General features: G+C 39.9%; 1 protein-coding gene across 4 annotated transcripts in view; it reads right to left on the bottom strand.

The window, feature by feature from the left end:
* LOC121941303 (kinesin-like protein KIF13B) overlaps positions 1–17,472 on the bottom strand; it is a 51,254-nt gene that overhangs the window by 21,019 nt on the left and 12,763 nt on the right. For all 4 annotated transcript variants that reach the window (XM_042484082.1, XM_042484073.1, XM_042484090.1 and 1 more), the window contains exons 4-9: positions 10,358–10,370; positions 9,743–9,803; positions 9,495–9,587; positions 7,851–8,031; positions 6,708–6,795; positions 5,690–5,824 (exon numbers count right to left, since the gene is read on the bottom strand). In XM_042484082.1, the coding sequence (XP_042340016.1) occupies positions 5,690–5,824; positions 6,708–6,795; positions 7,851–8,031; positions 9,495–9,587; positions 9,743–9,803; positions 10,358–10,370 (571 nt within the window). The remainder of the gene's footprint in view (positions 1–5,689; positions 5,825–6,707; positions 6,796–7,850; positions 8,032–9,494; positions 9,588–9,742; positions 9,804–10,357; positions 10,371–17,472) is intronic.

Genomic DNA, 17,472 nt, shown 5'->3' with positions numbered 1-17,472 from the left:
AACCGAGTTCAAAACAGCATTTCTCCAGACATTGTGGACTAGCATGTTATGGTTTGATTGACACCTCCTTGTATCCCACCTTTCTCAACTGTCTCTTGTCTCCATGGCAGCCATGGAGCAAAGCAGAGTTTGTGTGGTACAGCTCTGTTCAGATATGTTTCGGCCCCTCTGACTCTGAGTAAATCCAATTGGTTAAGTTAAGTCACACATTCACTGCGTTCGGCGCTTTGCTGCTCCCTCTTCCCAGACAGAGTGCCAAGAGTACGGTCTGACTCTCCCAGAGTGCACTGCTCTGGATAACCCAATGGCACGCTCAAACAGCGCTCTGAGTTTATGAACGGTCCAGTTTGTGCCAGAGTGCGCTCTGGCCCTCAAAATGAGTGTTCCGAACACACCCTATTGAAAGGTGTGTTTCGAGATTTTAATTTGGCATGTTAAATTAGTATCAACTGACACCTGACTCTGAATTTTAGATTGGTTTTATCCATATTACGTGATATGGATTGGGGATAACCACACCCAAATCAACCCAGTTTAAGGAAACCGTGAAAAATCTAAAATGAAAATGTTTTTCAAATTTGGATTGAGGCTAATGACTGATCATCATTTTTATGCTTTTTAGTGTGCATGTAAGACCCTTATTTACATATTAAGAGAGTTATTTGGCGAATTTGGTTCCCAGAGGTTTTAAACATTAATGGCCCTGTACTGTTCAGCAGCAAAACTTCCTCTGTTTTGCAGATGATTAGGTTTGGTAAAAAATTCTGCACCAAAGCTGAACTTTGCCCAGACTACGTGTATTTTTTTACACGTCACACCTGGCAGTGTTTAACATTAGGTAATAATGTCCACAATGAATTACATCATCGAAAGCTCCAGAATGACTCTGAATGACATACGGCATGCATGTTTTTCACAGCAATAATGGCAGTCATAAATGCCACTGTCAGATATTTTTCTGTTTGTTCTCTAGCAAAATGAAAATGATTTAAATATCTCTCCATTGCATATTGAAATACACTTTTGTTCTCCCTCTTTGAATTCCAACTGAATGTTCACCTGTTAGTTTGACTAATTGAATGATTTGCCAATCATATGATATCAAGCACTGCAATGTCCAGCCTGGTATAGGACATAGTCTGAGACTTTTATGTAGATCTGGATCTGTTGACATTCCTAAAGGCTGTATCGTACATCTACATGAGATCTGACACGACTCTGATGGCTCAATAATCACCAAGGAAGCACTGCATCAAGGCAATCCCTGCTGGGCTTTCAGAAGCTTTCAACTGAAAATTATTTTGTTTTGCCAGCATGACAGCATCAGATGGCTCAGAAACAAACAACATGGCATTTGGCTTTATCAGAAAGCTCCCCTCAACTATTTGCTCTCATTTAGCAGGATACTTTTGTCCACTCTTGTTTAGGACCTCCTCTATTCTCTCTCTGATTCTTGTGATTCTACCAATCAGGTAATGCCAAAAATGTTCAGTTAGTCTTTGGTTTCTCATCTTTCACTCTCTTGAAAGTTTCCTTCTGTGTCTTCTCATGCCCCTGTAAGAGATTTAGATATCACATTGTCATCTGTACTGTGACAGATCCACTCCTGGCCGAGTGTGACAGATGGCTGACAAGGCTGAATGTAATACCTGATCTTCGCCTGCCACACAGCAAAAGCAGCACATCAGCAGCTAAACATCAGCAGATACAGTCCTCTGTCTGTGTCTCCAGTTAATCTGTTCAGCCACAGTACTGCTGTGGGTTCAGAGGTGTTTAGCCAAAGCGTAATAAGCCATCATATACTTATGTTTAAGACAAAAGTGAAACACAAACCTTTGCATAGCCAGTACAGACAGCTGCACTTGTTAAATTTAATCTTACTCCATTAGACTGTCAACTGGTACTCTTTGGTAAACTGTATTCAGTGTCTGCTAGTCTCCAAATGGAAAGCGTTTTCCATTAACATCAGAGAAACAATGAGGTGCCTGACACTGCCCAGATCCTGTGATATTGTCTTTCTTGTTGAGGAAACAGGTTTACTCCCACACACACACACACACACACACACACACAGCTCCATGAATCAGTTTGGATTCCACACTGCTCCTGCTATCTTGTTCAGTGGTGTGACCTTTGTAAAGTGTAAAAATTCAACTGAAAATAACAACCTTTTTCTTAACAAATGCCACTCATAGCCCTCTTCAAAAAGATAGGTTTTTAAAAAAACTTTTACACTGTTTTGCCTTAAAAGTTATATACTGTTGCTCTTTAAAGCTGTTATCCTGTATCTTCTCTAGTTTCTACTCTCCTCTGATACTTTAATGATATCAATAACAGCCCCCCAACCTCTGAGATCCACCTACTTGAGGTTAGTAAAATTGAGTAATGGACAAAGGTAAACAAAAATTCACACACAAAACTTTTTTACATCCGTGTTTTAAAATCTCAAATTGTACAGGAGGACCTGTGTGTAAGTAAAAAGTAAATGGTAAATGGACTGTACTTGTATAGCACTTTTCTAGTCTTTTGGACCACTCAAAGTGCTTTCACACTACATATCACATTCACTCATTCACACACACATTCACACACTGGTGGCCGAGGCTACCGTACAAGGTGCCACGTGCTACTCAGTAATCATTCATACGCACTCACACTCCGATGACGCAGCATCGGGAGCAATTTGGGGTTCACTATCTTGCCCAAGGATACTTGGACACTTTTTACATGTATATATAAATTTCTGACAAATCCAGATCCCGAATCCCTAAAACAACCACTAACAAAGGCTAACTGATAAAGATCAAATTCAACTACACTGATACTGATCAGCCTCAGACCAGTTCTGCTTCAGATTCCCAAGAGTATAACAAATTATTAAACAAACAAGAGATTCATATCTGGGACACTGAGCATATAAAGTCCAAAAATAGACTCAAACTTCTTTTTTTAAATATGGCCTGAAACTGTGAATACCTTTTGGAGAGTCAGACAGAGTAGAGGCAAAGCTGGTGACTGTGAGCACCAGTAAATGCAGTAGGAAGCTACTACTTGATGTAAATCAATAATTACAGCTCCTTATTGCAATGGGCGATGACTGGAACATCCAGGTCATGTTACCTGCTGGTGTCAGACCTAGAAATAAATACCAGTAAACCAACTTTCCAGTGTTTTTCAATCTGCATTTTTATCAATTGAGTACAGCATGCTGACTCTTTGGACCATTTCAATTCTTAGCGTCTAGCTGGGTGAAAAAATAGTGAAAAGGAGGAAATACCAGCCACTGCGGCATTTTCCTTTCTCAACAAGGGATTCTGTAACTGGGACAGCTGATACTCAGGTCAGTAACCAGATCAGCAGGCAGGACATTCATCTTGTCAGACTTCTTGGCAGCAACTTCAAGGTACCAGAACAGAACAAGTGTCTGATCATCAACACACAACTACATGTACTAAAGAATCCAGAAAACACCATCATGGAGGAGAAAAAAGGAAGAAAAAAAAGACTAAGTCACCAAAACTTGACTGGAATTAGCAAAGCAATGAGCAACATAAGCCACAGTAGAGAGGTGGCAGCAGATGGGACCAAAGTTCAAACTGACTGAACTTTGAGTGTTTGGTTTACAAGTCTGAGCATGGCATGCCACTGAAAGGAAATCCTGTGATGAGGATCATAATGACTCATCCAGCTCTGGGTGATTCTGCTACCATTCATAGAGGTGGCTTTTTTAATGCTGTCCCTTCATCACTGTTCCTCACCCTGGCTGAGCCATTAGGGGGCACAGATAAGCCCCAATACTGTGATCATTAAAACAGAGGAAGGTCTGACTAACTGAACACTACGTCCAGTAATTTGCTGTAGTTAATCAAATGTAGAATTACTTTGAGGATGTAATCAATGATTACTTTCATTGTCGATTAATCTTGTAAGAATTTTATTGATTAATTAATTATAGCTTAAAATATGTCTGAAATTAGTAAAAAAAAAAAAAAAATTACACATCACAAGTTCTTTAAATTACCTGTTTTTTTCTAACCTACAGCCCAAAACCTCCAAATATTAAATTCTGTATCATAGAAAACAGAAAAAAGCAGCAAATCCTACTTTGTGAAAAGCTGAAAGCATGGCATTTGTGGCAGTTTTGTTTGATAAACCATCCAAACTATTAATTGATTAAAAAAGCTGCAATTTATTTTACTTTCTTATATGTGTGTGGATGTAGTAAGGAAACATTCTTGGGCTTCCATATCAATTTAATGTTGCTGTTGTTTCAAAGCACTAGAGGTATTTTGCATACTGTGCACACAGCACTGCTTGTTGTTTTCTTTGGCCTCTTCTGCACTTTGAACACAGGTCCAACAACCCTCATAACTGCTGAGTACCATGAACAAGTGAAACATAAGCGTGCTATATACCAAACAACCAGCACTGTGTGAATTGGAAATAGAACTAAGTATCAGAACAAAGCTCAAATTGCATTGAACGAGCTGACATCTGGTATAGTGGGGCTTGAAATGGCCAAAGAGGAGCTCCCTGTGAAAACGTAAACTAATTGAAATTTTCGGTCCATACAATGTTTTTGTATTCAGAATGAGGAGACAATAAAATAACACAACTAAGGCTATAAAGAGCTGACTGATCCAGTTACAGGATGTGTCAGCTGAGTGATTCACTCACTGACTACACAGTCTGCGCATTAGCCGTTTGCCTGATAAACCTACTGACTGACTGACCAACCCAGAGAGTGACTGTGGGTGTGCTTTGAAAACAGAGCAGGCTGTATCAGCTGACAAACTCAAAGTCATGCATGTGAATTATTAACAGGATTTGCTGGTGGCAAGTTGGTCTGGAAAGAAGAGAAAGGCGCAGGAGAGCCTAAGTGGGTCGTGAGGATGGAGAATGAGTCATTTAGGTCTTTTCTTGGAGTGCCTGGTCTAATAGCTGAGCTGACATCATCTCATTTTGTAACTATCTTTTCACTTGTTGGCTGCGAGGGCTGGATCATAGACCTTAGAAAACTGAACGCAATTATACATACACAATTTGTGTCTGGTGCAGACACAAATGTATGGATTCTGTTGATAGAGGGGGTTCACTACTAGTATCTGACATGCCAATAATATCAAAAATCCTGGTTTCACTATAACCAAAAAACAACACCATATACAAAAAGAATTCCCCAGTCATTAAGATTGGAATATGACCACAAGATGAAGCAGATGGATTCTGGGAGAAATGACAGTAAGGGAGAAAAGGCATTTAATATCTATTGATGTGCAAACTAGGATTAATTTTTAATGCACCAGGGTGGATGGGAGTAGGATTGGCTTCTTCAGATAACTGTAATACCACACAACTTCGACACTAAAAAAGTATGCCAGTATGCCAGTGACAGCTGAGATCTGGCCCAGCTCCCAGCAGCCACTCTGGCCCCACCCCCCACCACAAAGTGGGCACTGTGGCCCGACCCCGATGTTTTCAGCAGGCTCCACCCCACTGACTGTCCGGCCCAGTGAAGTGAACACACTGGTTATCTTGTGGACTTTTTTTCTATTAAGATACGTGCTGAGCCTACAACATCTCAGAAATCAATTTCTGATCTCATCGATTACTTAAGGTTTACACCGAAAGTGTTAAAAACTGAGAATTCAAACAGTGCCCTCACCAGCGTGTGTGTGTTATGTCTTACCCCAGACTGCAAGTCTTTTAGTGTGTGTGTGAGGATGATGTTGAAGACGGCGTGTGATCGACTGCTCTCCTCATTCATGTTGGTTGCAGCAACAGTCCGAGACTTATTTCCCTCTGACATCAGAGACTCAATGTCCTGTCACAAAAACAGAAAGCAAACAATAAATAAATAAGTAAATGATAAGGAAATTTTCCATTTTGCTTCACTCTGCAGAATAACCTTTTAAGAATGTGAAGAACATTATACAGCACATTTGTTGAGGTTCTGTGCATGTGTATGAATTTATCGAATGCTTTTTTTGGTGAAGAGCTTGAGTCTCCTGAAAAGCCCAATATAAATTACAAAATGTAATAGATTTTGAGATTTTTATAATTACCTTCATTCCAGTGTGACTGGTAACACTGCTAAGCAAACTGTTCCTATAAACACTGTTACAACTCCACAAAGGTTAAAGAAAGTGAGAAGGTTTGAGAGTAGGACACTCCGCTCACGTGTCTATCTGGGCGCTGACACACTGGTTACAGTTGCTGCTATTAGATTTTGCATCCAGTAGGGGTAGGGGGTAAAATAAATACAGCAAAGTATTGAGATATTCTATGTGGCAATATTGTATAGATAAACAGACACAAAGTATCATTTTTATTATTTACAGTTACAAATACAAATTTAACTTCTGGCAAACTAAGAGAATAATTAAATCAATTGCTTTTTCAATCCACTACATACATTTTGCTACTATGAAAATGACTGAGGTGAGATGAACAGACTGAAAATTTTATGTTATTAATTAAAACAGATTTTCCTTTGGGGACATAATTTGTACCTAAAAAAGGTAATAAATCGCACTATAAGTATTAAGTATTGCAATACTGAGGATAACACAGTCGTGTTGTATTATGACTTAAGTATCGTGAAAATATTGTATCGTCGGGCCAGTATGCAACTTAGCAGTAGACGTCAGTAAATCAGTGTGACATAAAAGCATGGTAAAAAATCAATTTAAGCAGAATATTTTTACCTTGTAGCTGGCCACAGCTAGTCGAGACAGGCCATCGACATAGGGACCCAAAACTTTATGTTCCCTCACCCTCAGAGTTTGTCTACCCCTGGACAGAGAAAGAAAACCAGTTTAAAACACAGACAAGCATGGCCACTCTTGGTAAATTACTATTCATCTGACTTTTAGCAGGAGTGCCAATATCTGCTCAGCTGGTTCTGGCCACCACTACAACTTTCCCCAGTTCATAGGGACTTTGTTAGCACTTGGCTCTCTGACCCTGATTCAAACTCGCTCCAGGCCTGACAACTTCATCATTCTCTGCTCCTCAGCAAAGCCCATATGGCTGTCAGATGGTCTGCTTCTCTTTGGCTCTTTTTACTGAGGTCAGAGGTCATGCAGTGACTGAAGGTCAGAGGTTATGCTGTCTGGGGCAGCAGACACAGGCTTGTGCTGCTGATTTACTGCTGACCTGCTGGACATGAACTGGCCTCCATCAGTGACCACAAGGCAGAAGAGGGATCATTTAATCCACTGACCACAGCAGCTGGTGGTACCAGAGACCAACAGCAACTTTCACTAGTTCTACCAATTAACTTGAGGTTGAGTGTGCTGTAGGGCCTGGGCCTGAATCCAGAGTCTGGCTGAAGTCTGAATTTTGGTAGCAAAGACATGTCTTACTTTCATATGAACTGGTTCACTGTCTGTGTTAGGAAGATGCCAAACAATAACCATGCAAGCTATTCTAGGTCAGCTTTACTTTTAAATTTCTGTGAGGAGCATGAAAGCTAGCATGAGAAAACAGAACTATCCAGAGGTCCAGTTAATCTGCATCACACTGATAGAAACTGAGATGTGCAGGGTTTCTATCCGATGCCAGGGTTCAGAGTCAAGACTCATGCATTGAGTGTGGTTGTTCACCTAAAACGTAGACTGACCTACCAGAGAAAGACAACATTTACTTGATGTGTATTTGTGTGTCTGCCCAAATATCAATTTCCTTAGTCTGCATTTGGATACAAGCCTAACCATGGCTATTTTACAACCAGTAACTACATGTTAAAATTTCCACAATTTTGTCTTAGTTAAATAATTTTACCGTAGACGGAAAGAAAATTATTCTTTCTTTCATAAAAGGTTTAGAAGATTAGGTCGGGGTCATACCCTTTGGGGTCGAGCAGATCTCGGACCTTCTCGTTGTAGATCTCCATGTAGGACACCTCAACGGTGAAGCTCTCCTCCTCCCGCTGTTCGCTCTGGGTTCGGTCAAACAAAGCACTGCACAGCCGAGGAATCAGACCTGGCTGGTCCCCTGAACCCATCATGGTGTACGACTTTCCCGAACCTAATAACAACACACACACACACACACACACACACACACACACACACACACACACACAATGTCAATTGGAACAAGTAATTGAAAACAGGAAAATGGCATTTTTGTAACAGCTGATGCAACTCAGAGACAAACAACTGAATTAGTCACACCATTTCCACTGAGTCAATTACTATTAAAAAGAGCCTTATACACACTAAGTGGCCGCTACATTAAGTACAACTATGCAATCTAATGCAATTTAATACTTCAGCTCTGCCATGAGCAGGGCAGCTTTATATTCATTTTGTCAACAAGGCAAGTCAGAGTGCTTTACAGAGCAATAAAATGTAAAACCTAATAAAGGATACAGATTTACAATAAAAGAGTAAAGAGATAATATATATATGGTAAAATTAATTACTAAATGAAAACATTTTAAAATAAAAATCATCATTAAAATAGCAAAAGTAAAGACAAGAGTTGCAAAGATTATTTCAAATGATTTAAAATGCAGTTTAAAAATAAGTTTAGTGGGTGAAGTAGGCAGTGTAAAAAAGGAGTGTTTTTAGCTTTGACTTAGAAGTAGTCAGAGTCTGGGCCTGTTTAACATCATCTGAGAGGTTATTCAAGGTCAATGCTGCATGACAACAAAATAAATTCAGTTACAAGCTTATTACTGAAGTCATCATTAACGGTGCTTTTGTAATTGACAGCATTACATCATTTTTGTCCTTCCTATTTACATACATGAAGTAAGCAGAATATTGAAAACACCCCTGAATATAATGTCCAGCACAACACCATCACTTACTAGGAGCTCAGTGCTAAATCACACATTTCAATTATCGCCTCTGTGACATTGTCAATAAAACTGGAAAATTATAGCCATCATAAAAGAAGACATGGCAGAACATTAATTAGTAATTATTGCATTAGCAATAAAGTGGCCACTCAGTGTGTAACTCATTCTGGCGAGGCTGTAGACACTTGACTGATTTATCAGCTCTGACATGTTTGTCAAAGGATTTGTAGTGTTGAAATTTTTTTACCATAACACTAAGAGGAAAACAGCGATCTCTTTACACTGTGTCTACACTGGACATGTTCCAGCTCTGTTTTTCAGTCATAAGTCAGACTGAACAGAAATACTTGAATTTTAACAAGTGTAGGTATCTACCTTATGTGCAAGGTGGCTTAGGTATGTTTGGGTTTTAGCAACATTGTATATCATGCCTCTACTGGTTGAAGCTTTGATATTTTATTTGTATCTGAGAGAAGAGAGGCAGTCCAACCTTCCTGCTGCAACCCCTTCACACTGACACTCCTCTTTTAATTATTTTACAAAAAACTTTAGGGCACTATGCCACTGAGGGCAAAGAAAAATTGTTCAAATATTGTGTAGTTATTTCATTGGTTCTGTCATTAGATATATTCACATCATATTGACCACAGAGCAGAACAGAACTTGTCTTATGGTAACTTACCGGTTTGTCCATAGGCAAAGATACAGGCATTGTAGCCCTGGAAGGCATTGTGGAGAAGACTTTCCCCAAGGCACTGGAAGACCACCTCCTGACCTGGAGACAGGCAACCACACAAGGAATTATATTCTATCTAATCTATCTAATATTTTTAATATTTAATCTTTCCAAAGTGAACTGTTCGAATGGCATTTTAGTGATGCAATGACCAAACTTCTAATAATTTGAACTGTATCAGTTAATAAACTAACCGGCAAATCTCTCCTTATCTGTCTCGTCCATGGACCAGAAGCAGTAATCATAAGCAAAGACCTGTGGAATGAAAACAGTTAGAGCATGAGAGACACATGTCAGAGATCTATGCTGATTATGACACAGAAATGTTAACATTTCTTAACTAATTTCATCATTTAGCTACAATGCATTTTGTGGAAAAATATATACACTCCATAAAACCAGAGTTTAATTTAATGGTACTTTGTATATAAATGTACAGTCTCTTTCAAGAGTACTTTGTGTTTCATGTGGTTATGTGGCACCATGTGGAATTTTTCAGATGATAGAAGAACAAAAATGATGTCATTCACTAAAGTCAGCTGCACAGACAAAAACATGGTAAAACGTTAGCCATCAAATGGTATTTTTTGAGGGTTTAAAGTTAACAAATTAAATAAGACTCTTCAGGCAAAAATTGTTTTACAAATCATTACTTTGTATCACTGCTTGGATGGCACAGTTGCTCACAGTTCACAAACCGAGTCGGAGAAATACAGCGGCTTCTTTGTTTGACAAAGAGATGATTCACAACCCTGGAATTAGCTCGGTGTTAAAAATGACTGTGCATGTTTGTGTGTGTGCGCTGTTACCTTGGACTGACTCCTGATGATGTCGGGAGGGTCAAGGTCCACAGCAGCATGGGGAGAGATAGGAAGATGACATTTAGTGCATATATTACAGAGGACGTCTTTAGGTCTCAACTGTTCCAAACTAAAATTATTTATATCACTACACATCTATCAATGTTTTAACAAATTATCACTTGTCTCTCTAATTAGAAAATAGAGGCAGAGAAATGAAGACACGGTTGAACAGAGATGGATAGAAAGACAAAGGCAGAGCGAGAGCCACTGGCCTCAGGCTCAGTCACTATAGCACACATTTGATTCACAATCAGCCTTGTGCGTGAGTAGCTTGTTTACATCTTGTTTGTTTGTTTGTCACATGTCAGACCAGCTTCTCAGGGGATTTTGTCTGTGGATGTCACTGCATTCATCTCTGAGGGTTTGGGCTGACATAAAAAATCTCTGCGACAGGGTGAATTGTTGTGGGAACATCTGTGTGTGGCATTGAGAGGCGGAGGGGGGTTAGTACTGAGGCTGGCAGAGAGTTGAGGTAATGTGTGGTGGAATCAGATGGTGGCGTAAAGAGGTTACTGGGTTGAGGTCATGCAGAGAAATAAACAGGGACGTGAGTGAAAAATGCCCTTAAAAAAATAATAATCTGACATTTAAAAAAAGAGGAGGATTGGCCCCAATATCTGTGTGATCTTTTACAGAAAAACCAAGTAAATACACATACAAGTAGACATTTACAGTGCACACATGAACCCGCACAGAAACACGTCAGAATTTTAAGCACTTAGCCTTCAGCCATGTCTTTTAAAACAGATCTCCTCAGCACACTCACTCCATCTGGCTATCTCTGCATATGTGGAATGTCAGGGCATCCAGACCATGAAAATTGATTTGAAGAAGTTGTATGTAACAAAGCAAAGAAGCAATTCAAGCAATAAAAAGACAATGTGTAGAAAGCTCAACTTCTCTTTAACATTCGTTGCAGAATACAGAAAATATGACAGATGTAATTTACAAAAGCACGCGTTTTGCCAAATACATTCTTGGACAGATCTGCTGATATCAGCACTGTATATGTCCAGATTTATTTATGGCTGGCCTATAGTTACACTCACTCACAATATTATTTCTATAACTAGGGGTATGGCAAGGCTTCACTGTGTATTTGTTCAGTATATGATCCACTAAATAATGAAACACCTTTCATGGTCTGTGTGATTAGAAATGGGCATAAATGTAAGTTGGCTGCACAAATAATCAAAGTACTCTCAAAGCTCTCATAGTATTAGCACAGCTATCTGGGCATTTCATCATTTTCACATTATACGAAACAGTATTTGATTTTGATCTTCAGTTAAGAGATGCAATGACACAGATCTGGATAGTCCAGATCACACTGACCAGATCAAAGAGCACAGGTCGGCCCCTGCATCAACATTATTTACCATTAATTCATTTAACCATACAAACTATCTGGCACCAAATCATTTACCAGTCATCAAGTTATTCTGCTGCAAAGCTCAGCATCAATCTGCTTTTAAACATAGCATTTGTTTTAACTTACTAAACAGATGGGTGGCATTCATTATACAACAACAATAAACAGAGAGGGATATTAGCGCAACGCAAACACTGACACATTTGAAGTGTGCCTTGGCTCTCCACAATAGACCTGTCACCATGCCTGAGTGGGAAGTCAATACCATCAACAAAACAAAAAATGGTCAGTTGTCTCTAATTTGAAATATTAACATTAAAAAATGAACGCCATCATTTGATGATATCAGCAAGGCATGACTAATTAACTACATTTTACACGTCCAAAGCATTTAATTCAACTACTGTCATGTCAAGTCCCAGTAAAATCTGAATAAAACTCAGTGACATGGTTCCTTGCGATTATGAAGTGACAACTGTCATGAGGGCATCTGCCATTTGGTAGGCGCTTTAATCAAATAGGCTTACTGCAATATGACAATGTTGGGACTGGTGGTCCCTGAGGGAACAGAATCCGTAATACTGAGTTTTGTTCCCATTATCTGGTACAAATCCTGCAGTGCTCTAGTACATTTTTGTCTATAAAATCATCTCCTGTCAGATGTTTCTATGAAAACATTTTCTCCAAAAGCTAAAACGTTTGGTTCTCCTGTTCTCTGTCTTCTATTCTGATCTTCCTTACTACAGGCGACCCCCTCATCTTCCTCCTCCATCTGTGTGGCGCTGGCTCCGCCTACAGGGTGTGGGCAGCTGTCAGTCAGAGAGCTGTGTCAAGTCAGATCGGATGATGAGGCGAGAGGTAACACTACTAGTGTTTCACACCCACACACATCTATCTTTATGAGGACCCTCAAGTACATTCATTGTTTCTCAGTAATGCTCAGCATGAGTGCTAAATGCCTGAGTTATCGAACTTTGACCCTAAACTACATCCCAAAAATGTCCTCAATTTTAATGTTTCAAACTAGCTCTCATAGAGATAGAAGTATAGGAACGCACACACCTATACACGAACACACACACACACACACACACACACACACACACAAAGACACCTGTTTCCTTTTACCCATGCACATTCTTTATGAAACACCAAAGCTGCAGTTCTTGCACAAACCAGCCAGCTTCCATTCCAATCTGTAACGCTTCATATTTTACTGACGTTCCAATGCTGACGTGCTGCATTTAGAGAGCAAATGCATGCAAAGTAATTCCTATCTGAAGCTTAACTGATTCCAGCAGCTCTTTATAAACCAGGATACAATTAGCATGTCTTCTACACAGTGTTGACGCTTATTCAGGAAACCGTTCTTGGCTCCACATGACCTCCAGCAGTAAGAGAGAGATTTGAAGGAGTGTTTGAAGAGGATTTTATTGATATGTATCAATTTAAAGGCTTGTTGATATTTATTTGCTTGTTTATTTTTGTTCCTCTGAATGTTCCTGTTTGAGGCATTTAGAGCATCTTACATGCCTACCATCTCCCCACAGTCATATCTCCAAACACTATAGGGCTGAAATCAGTCTGGCAGGTTTTGACGTACAAAATGATGACAGCTGTCATGGTTGCTTCAAAGGTTGCAGGCGAGAAGGGTCGCCCATGTCTTGCGCTCAAGCGCCCATTAACGAAGCTAGGGGCCCTGTGACCAATGAGATGGGAGAATGCGGCAGTCAGGAGAGCCGTAAGCCCGCCCCCCTCAGTCCTGGAATACTTCTGTTCGTCCCTCCTCCCTTCGGCCTGCTCCTCCACTCTGATCACCGTCATTTAAAAAATAACTTAATGCATGGTTGCTCCCTCCCCCTTCTCTCTTTCGCTACTGTTCTTGCATTTTTTCTTTTCTCTCCGGGACTGTACCATCCACGGCTGTGTAGGGAGAAATGGAGGATGGAAAGGAGGCTGAAGGTAGCCAGGGGGGTTAGGGAGGAAAGAGGCTGGGCCTGAGACTGGAATGTTAAGCTGAAGCAGAAACGCCGTCAGTAAAGCGCAGTACATACTGATGGCACAGGACAACAGGACATGTAACAGATGTCTTCAGTTCAGCACATACAGAGTAACACTGTACAATAGTTCCTCACATACTGTGAAAATGATTTTACACTAGACAGCCCACCATATCCTCCTACACATATAACCTGTATTTCCAAGGGCACATACAGCGCATCACACCAATCACTGTTTAGGTGCTCAATCATTTCAAAAATACGAAGTGCCACATTCTAGCTGCATACAAATGTTGAAATGTTAAAATTAAATTTGCTGCCATGTCAACGAGGCCATGCTACACCACCCAGTTTGAGGATGGTTTTATGAAGACAGTCTGTGAATAAAACCAGCCTCAGCAGATATCTTTCACTTACATTTATGTCATTTATTGTTAATACATGGTATGTGTTGCTGTCGCCTTAGAAAGACATATTGCATTCTGGATATCAACCTGATGTTTTATGGTTCCTCTAATGCATTCCAGGAATTCAGGACAATCAAAATCAGGCAGTGCTATTTTATGATACAATAAATATTATTAATATTTTATTTATTATTGGGTTTCCCACACATTAATTTAAAGGTAGTGGCCTGCAATGATTAAAACACCTGCTGCCACGTATTGATTTTACATTTTTGGAGCTAGACCGTTCATTGGAATACACTGTATATACTGTTTGGTTATCAGTTGCACCTCTCGGAGCGCAGAGTGTACTCTAGGCACAGACAGAGTAGCAGAGAGTCAGGCAAAGTCATAATGAAACTTAATTGTCTAAAAGTTGGTCTAAAAGTTTGCTTTCATTCACTCTGCAGCAGCTGCTCCTCTCACTCATCAATTTGATCTGCTCTGACTGGATCAACTGATCAATCAACCCACCATCAAACTCCTAAAACTGCTGCTGAGGAAAAAAAGAGGTCATGAAGAGTTCTGCCTAAGCTATGTTCACAGATCCGCAAAACTTACAAATTTAAAGAGGGGACAGAGAATGAAAAAAAAGGAAAAAAATATGAAAAAAAGAGACGCCTGGCATAGGTTCTATTTCTGTGGGACACACTGCATGCAAGTAGATGCTAGATTTGCTTTACTCACCAGCCAAGATACACTGGCAATCAATTGATTGGCTGGTGTGGGCTGGTGGATTTTGGAATCCACCAGCCACAGTGGCAAGGTGGGCAAAAAAGTTAATGTCAAACACTGTACATATTTATTAATAGTTCCTTCAAGGATTGATTTTGAACGTGCTCAGCTTGTAGTGAGTGGAGCTTGCAACAACCATATAAATCAATGCATGAGTCTTGACATCGAGCCCTGGCATCAAATAGAAACCCTTTACATCTCTCTTTCTATCAGTGTGATGCACATTAACTGGATCTCTGGATAGTTCTGTTTTCTCATGCTAGCTTTCATGCTCTTCACAGAAATTTAACAGCAAACTTGACCTACAATAGCTTGCATGGTTAATGTTTGGCATCTTTCCAACACAGACAGTGAACCAGTTCATATGTAAGACATTTCCTTGCTATCAAAATTCAGACTTCAACCAAGCCTTGGATTCAGGCCCCAAGCCATACAGCACACAATGATTTACTGTCCCCTGCTGAAACTCGGCTCATTGCTAATTCCATACAATCATGCCATCTAACAGAGTCAGGGTTCAGCCTCATTAGTAGGGAAATCTGCATACTTGGATATAATGTTGCTGTCTGACGAGTTGGAAAGGCACATTGCATGGGCAGTGTTGACTATGGCAGCCTCACAACATATTTAAGAGATAGAACACTGCACTGTGTCTGCTCTCCTCCTTCCCTCTGGAGCTACTTCACAGCTAAAAAAAAATGGTGAATTTATTGTTTCCTCTTCACTCTTGTCAGTCTTTAACTCTTCAGGCTTTATGTTGACTCCGACTCCCTTAACATTTTTCTAGTTTGCGATCAACGACTATATTGATATGTTTATTTGAACTCAGCATCTCCTCCCTACAGCCCGGACAAACTCAGTTTATGCTCATATATTTAAGGAGAGTCTAAAATTCAATGGGCCACTGAGAAACAATCATTTTAATCCACCAGCATCTCTCCTTTGGCTTTGATTTTCTGACAAACATTGTGAATGCAACGTTTTTGGAACATGACAGAAGTCTCAGATGCTTGAGCTACCACCAGCACATGAACACACCACAAACTGTTCCTGTTGAAAGCATAAGCATAATGTCTGCTATACTACAACTATCTTTTTATTCAGAACTTGTGAACTGATTTTTTTTTCTCAGTAGCATTAATGGTCTTAAGTCCTATCTGAGCCTGGCCAAGTGATCTGAAACCAGGAAATTGTGGAGAAAATGAGCCAGTGTGGCCTGTGGATGAATGACATCCTCTTTCCTTAATTTCTAACCCTGTCATTATGTTTAGCGGGCTGTTAGAAACTCCATGGTTAGTTCAGGCTGGACAATGCATGCAAAACACTGCCTCTACAGTCACTAACTGTAACTTCTACAGTAACAAATACACTTGAGATCCTTCGCGTCCAAAAACAAGATATTAATGGACCCAATAACACCAGACACACACAATACATACTGACAAACACACACACAAAATGTCCAACATCATTCCAGCATATGGGGCCACACAGTCTCTTTTGTCTATCACCTTGGAAACCAAGCCGCCTGTGTTTGCCTCACTGATGTCTGACAGGAGACAGATCGTTGTCAGCGAGTGTCAACATCCAGCTTCACCAATCCAGTGCAAACAGCCTCCAGTCATCATGCAAACTGGAGTGTCTACAAGGCTGCAGGGAGGTTAGCAGTCTGCTTATCAGACAGACCAGTACAAGGTGCCCTGGCCTTGCAGTTCAAACTCTGGGAGAGAGGTTAGGGCAGCCTTTGTGGTTGCAAAACAATTTAGAAAGAGCAGGTGCAAAAGCATGTAGGATGCAATGTAAAATGTATGTACAGTGTAATGTAAGATTCCCAGTAATTATGTATACTTTGGCCGTCAGAGAGTACTGAGAGCTAGTACATCATGTTGTTAATGTTTCCTTGATGATCCCATATAAGCTGCGATTTAAGAACACAAAATACTCAAACTTCATAAAACAAGATTAATGTCACTACCGCAGTGAGTCACTGAGGGTGGCAGTATGAGCAGTTTAGGTCTTTCTGCCCAGTGTGTGCTCCTGGTGGAAAAACTGAATCAGACACACAAGCACAGCACACAAGTAAGGAATAAAAAAAACAAAGAAAAAGGGAGAGGAAATGACCTTAATGAGAGGTCTTTTCAAAATATTCTTGGTAGGGGATTCAGAAATAGTCTGTGGATGTTTTGAAAGGCAAACCATAGAATGTAATTTTAATTCTAATTTGAAATTAGGACCCTTTAGTATTCATTAAAGTAGCTTGGAGAAAAGTTTTTTGCCATCAACCTTTGTGTAAAAATACTATGCTATGAACTTTGAGTTTTAATAGATAAGATGTATGTTAATCTCTTTGAATCTTGAGCAGTTGGTTTTTTTTGGGGTTTTTTTTCAAAAACATGGGAAAAGACAATGATCAATTTAACAAAGCATGGCCCAAAAATGAGCAAGAAATAATCTAAAGGTTACAAGAAACAAGAAAATGACCTGAAAAAGTGATGAAATAAATAAATG

The sequence above is a fragment of the Plectropomus leopardus genome, chromosome 1 (genome assembly GCF_008729295.1).
Source record: "Plectropomus leopardus isolate mb chromosome 1, YSFRI_Pleo_2.0, whole genome shotgun sequence".
Taxonomy (NCBI): Eukaryota; Metazoa; Chordata; class Actinopteri; order Perciformes; family Serranidae; genus Plectropomus; species Plectropomus leopardus.
The sequence above is the reverse complement of the archived record's forward strand: the minus strand, read 5'-3'. Positions and strand labels throughout refer to the sequence as shown.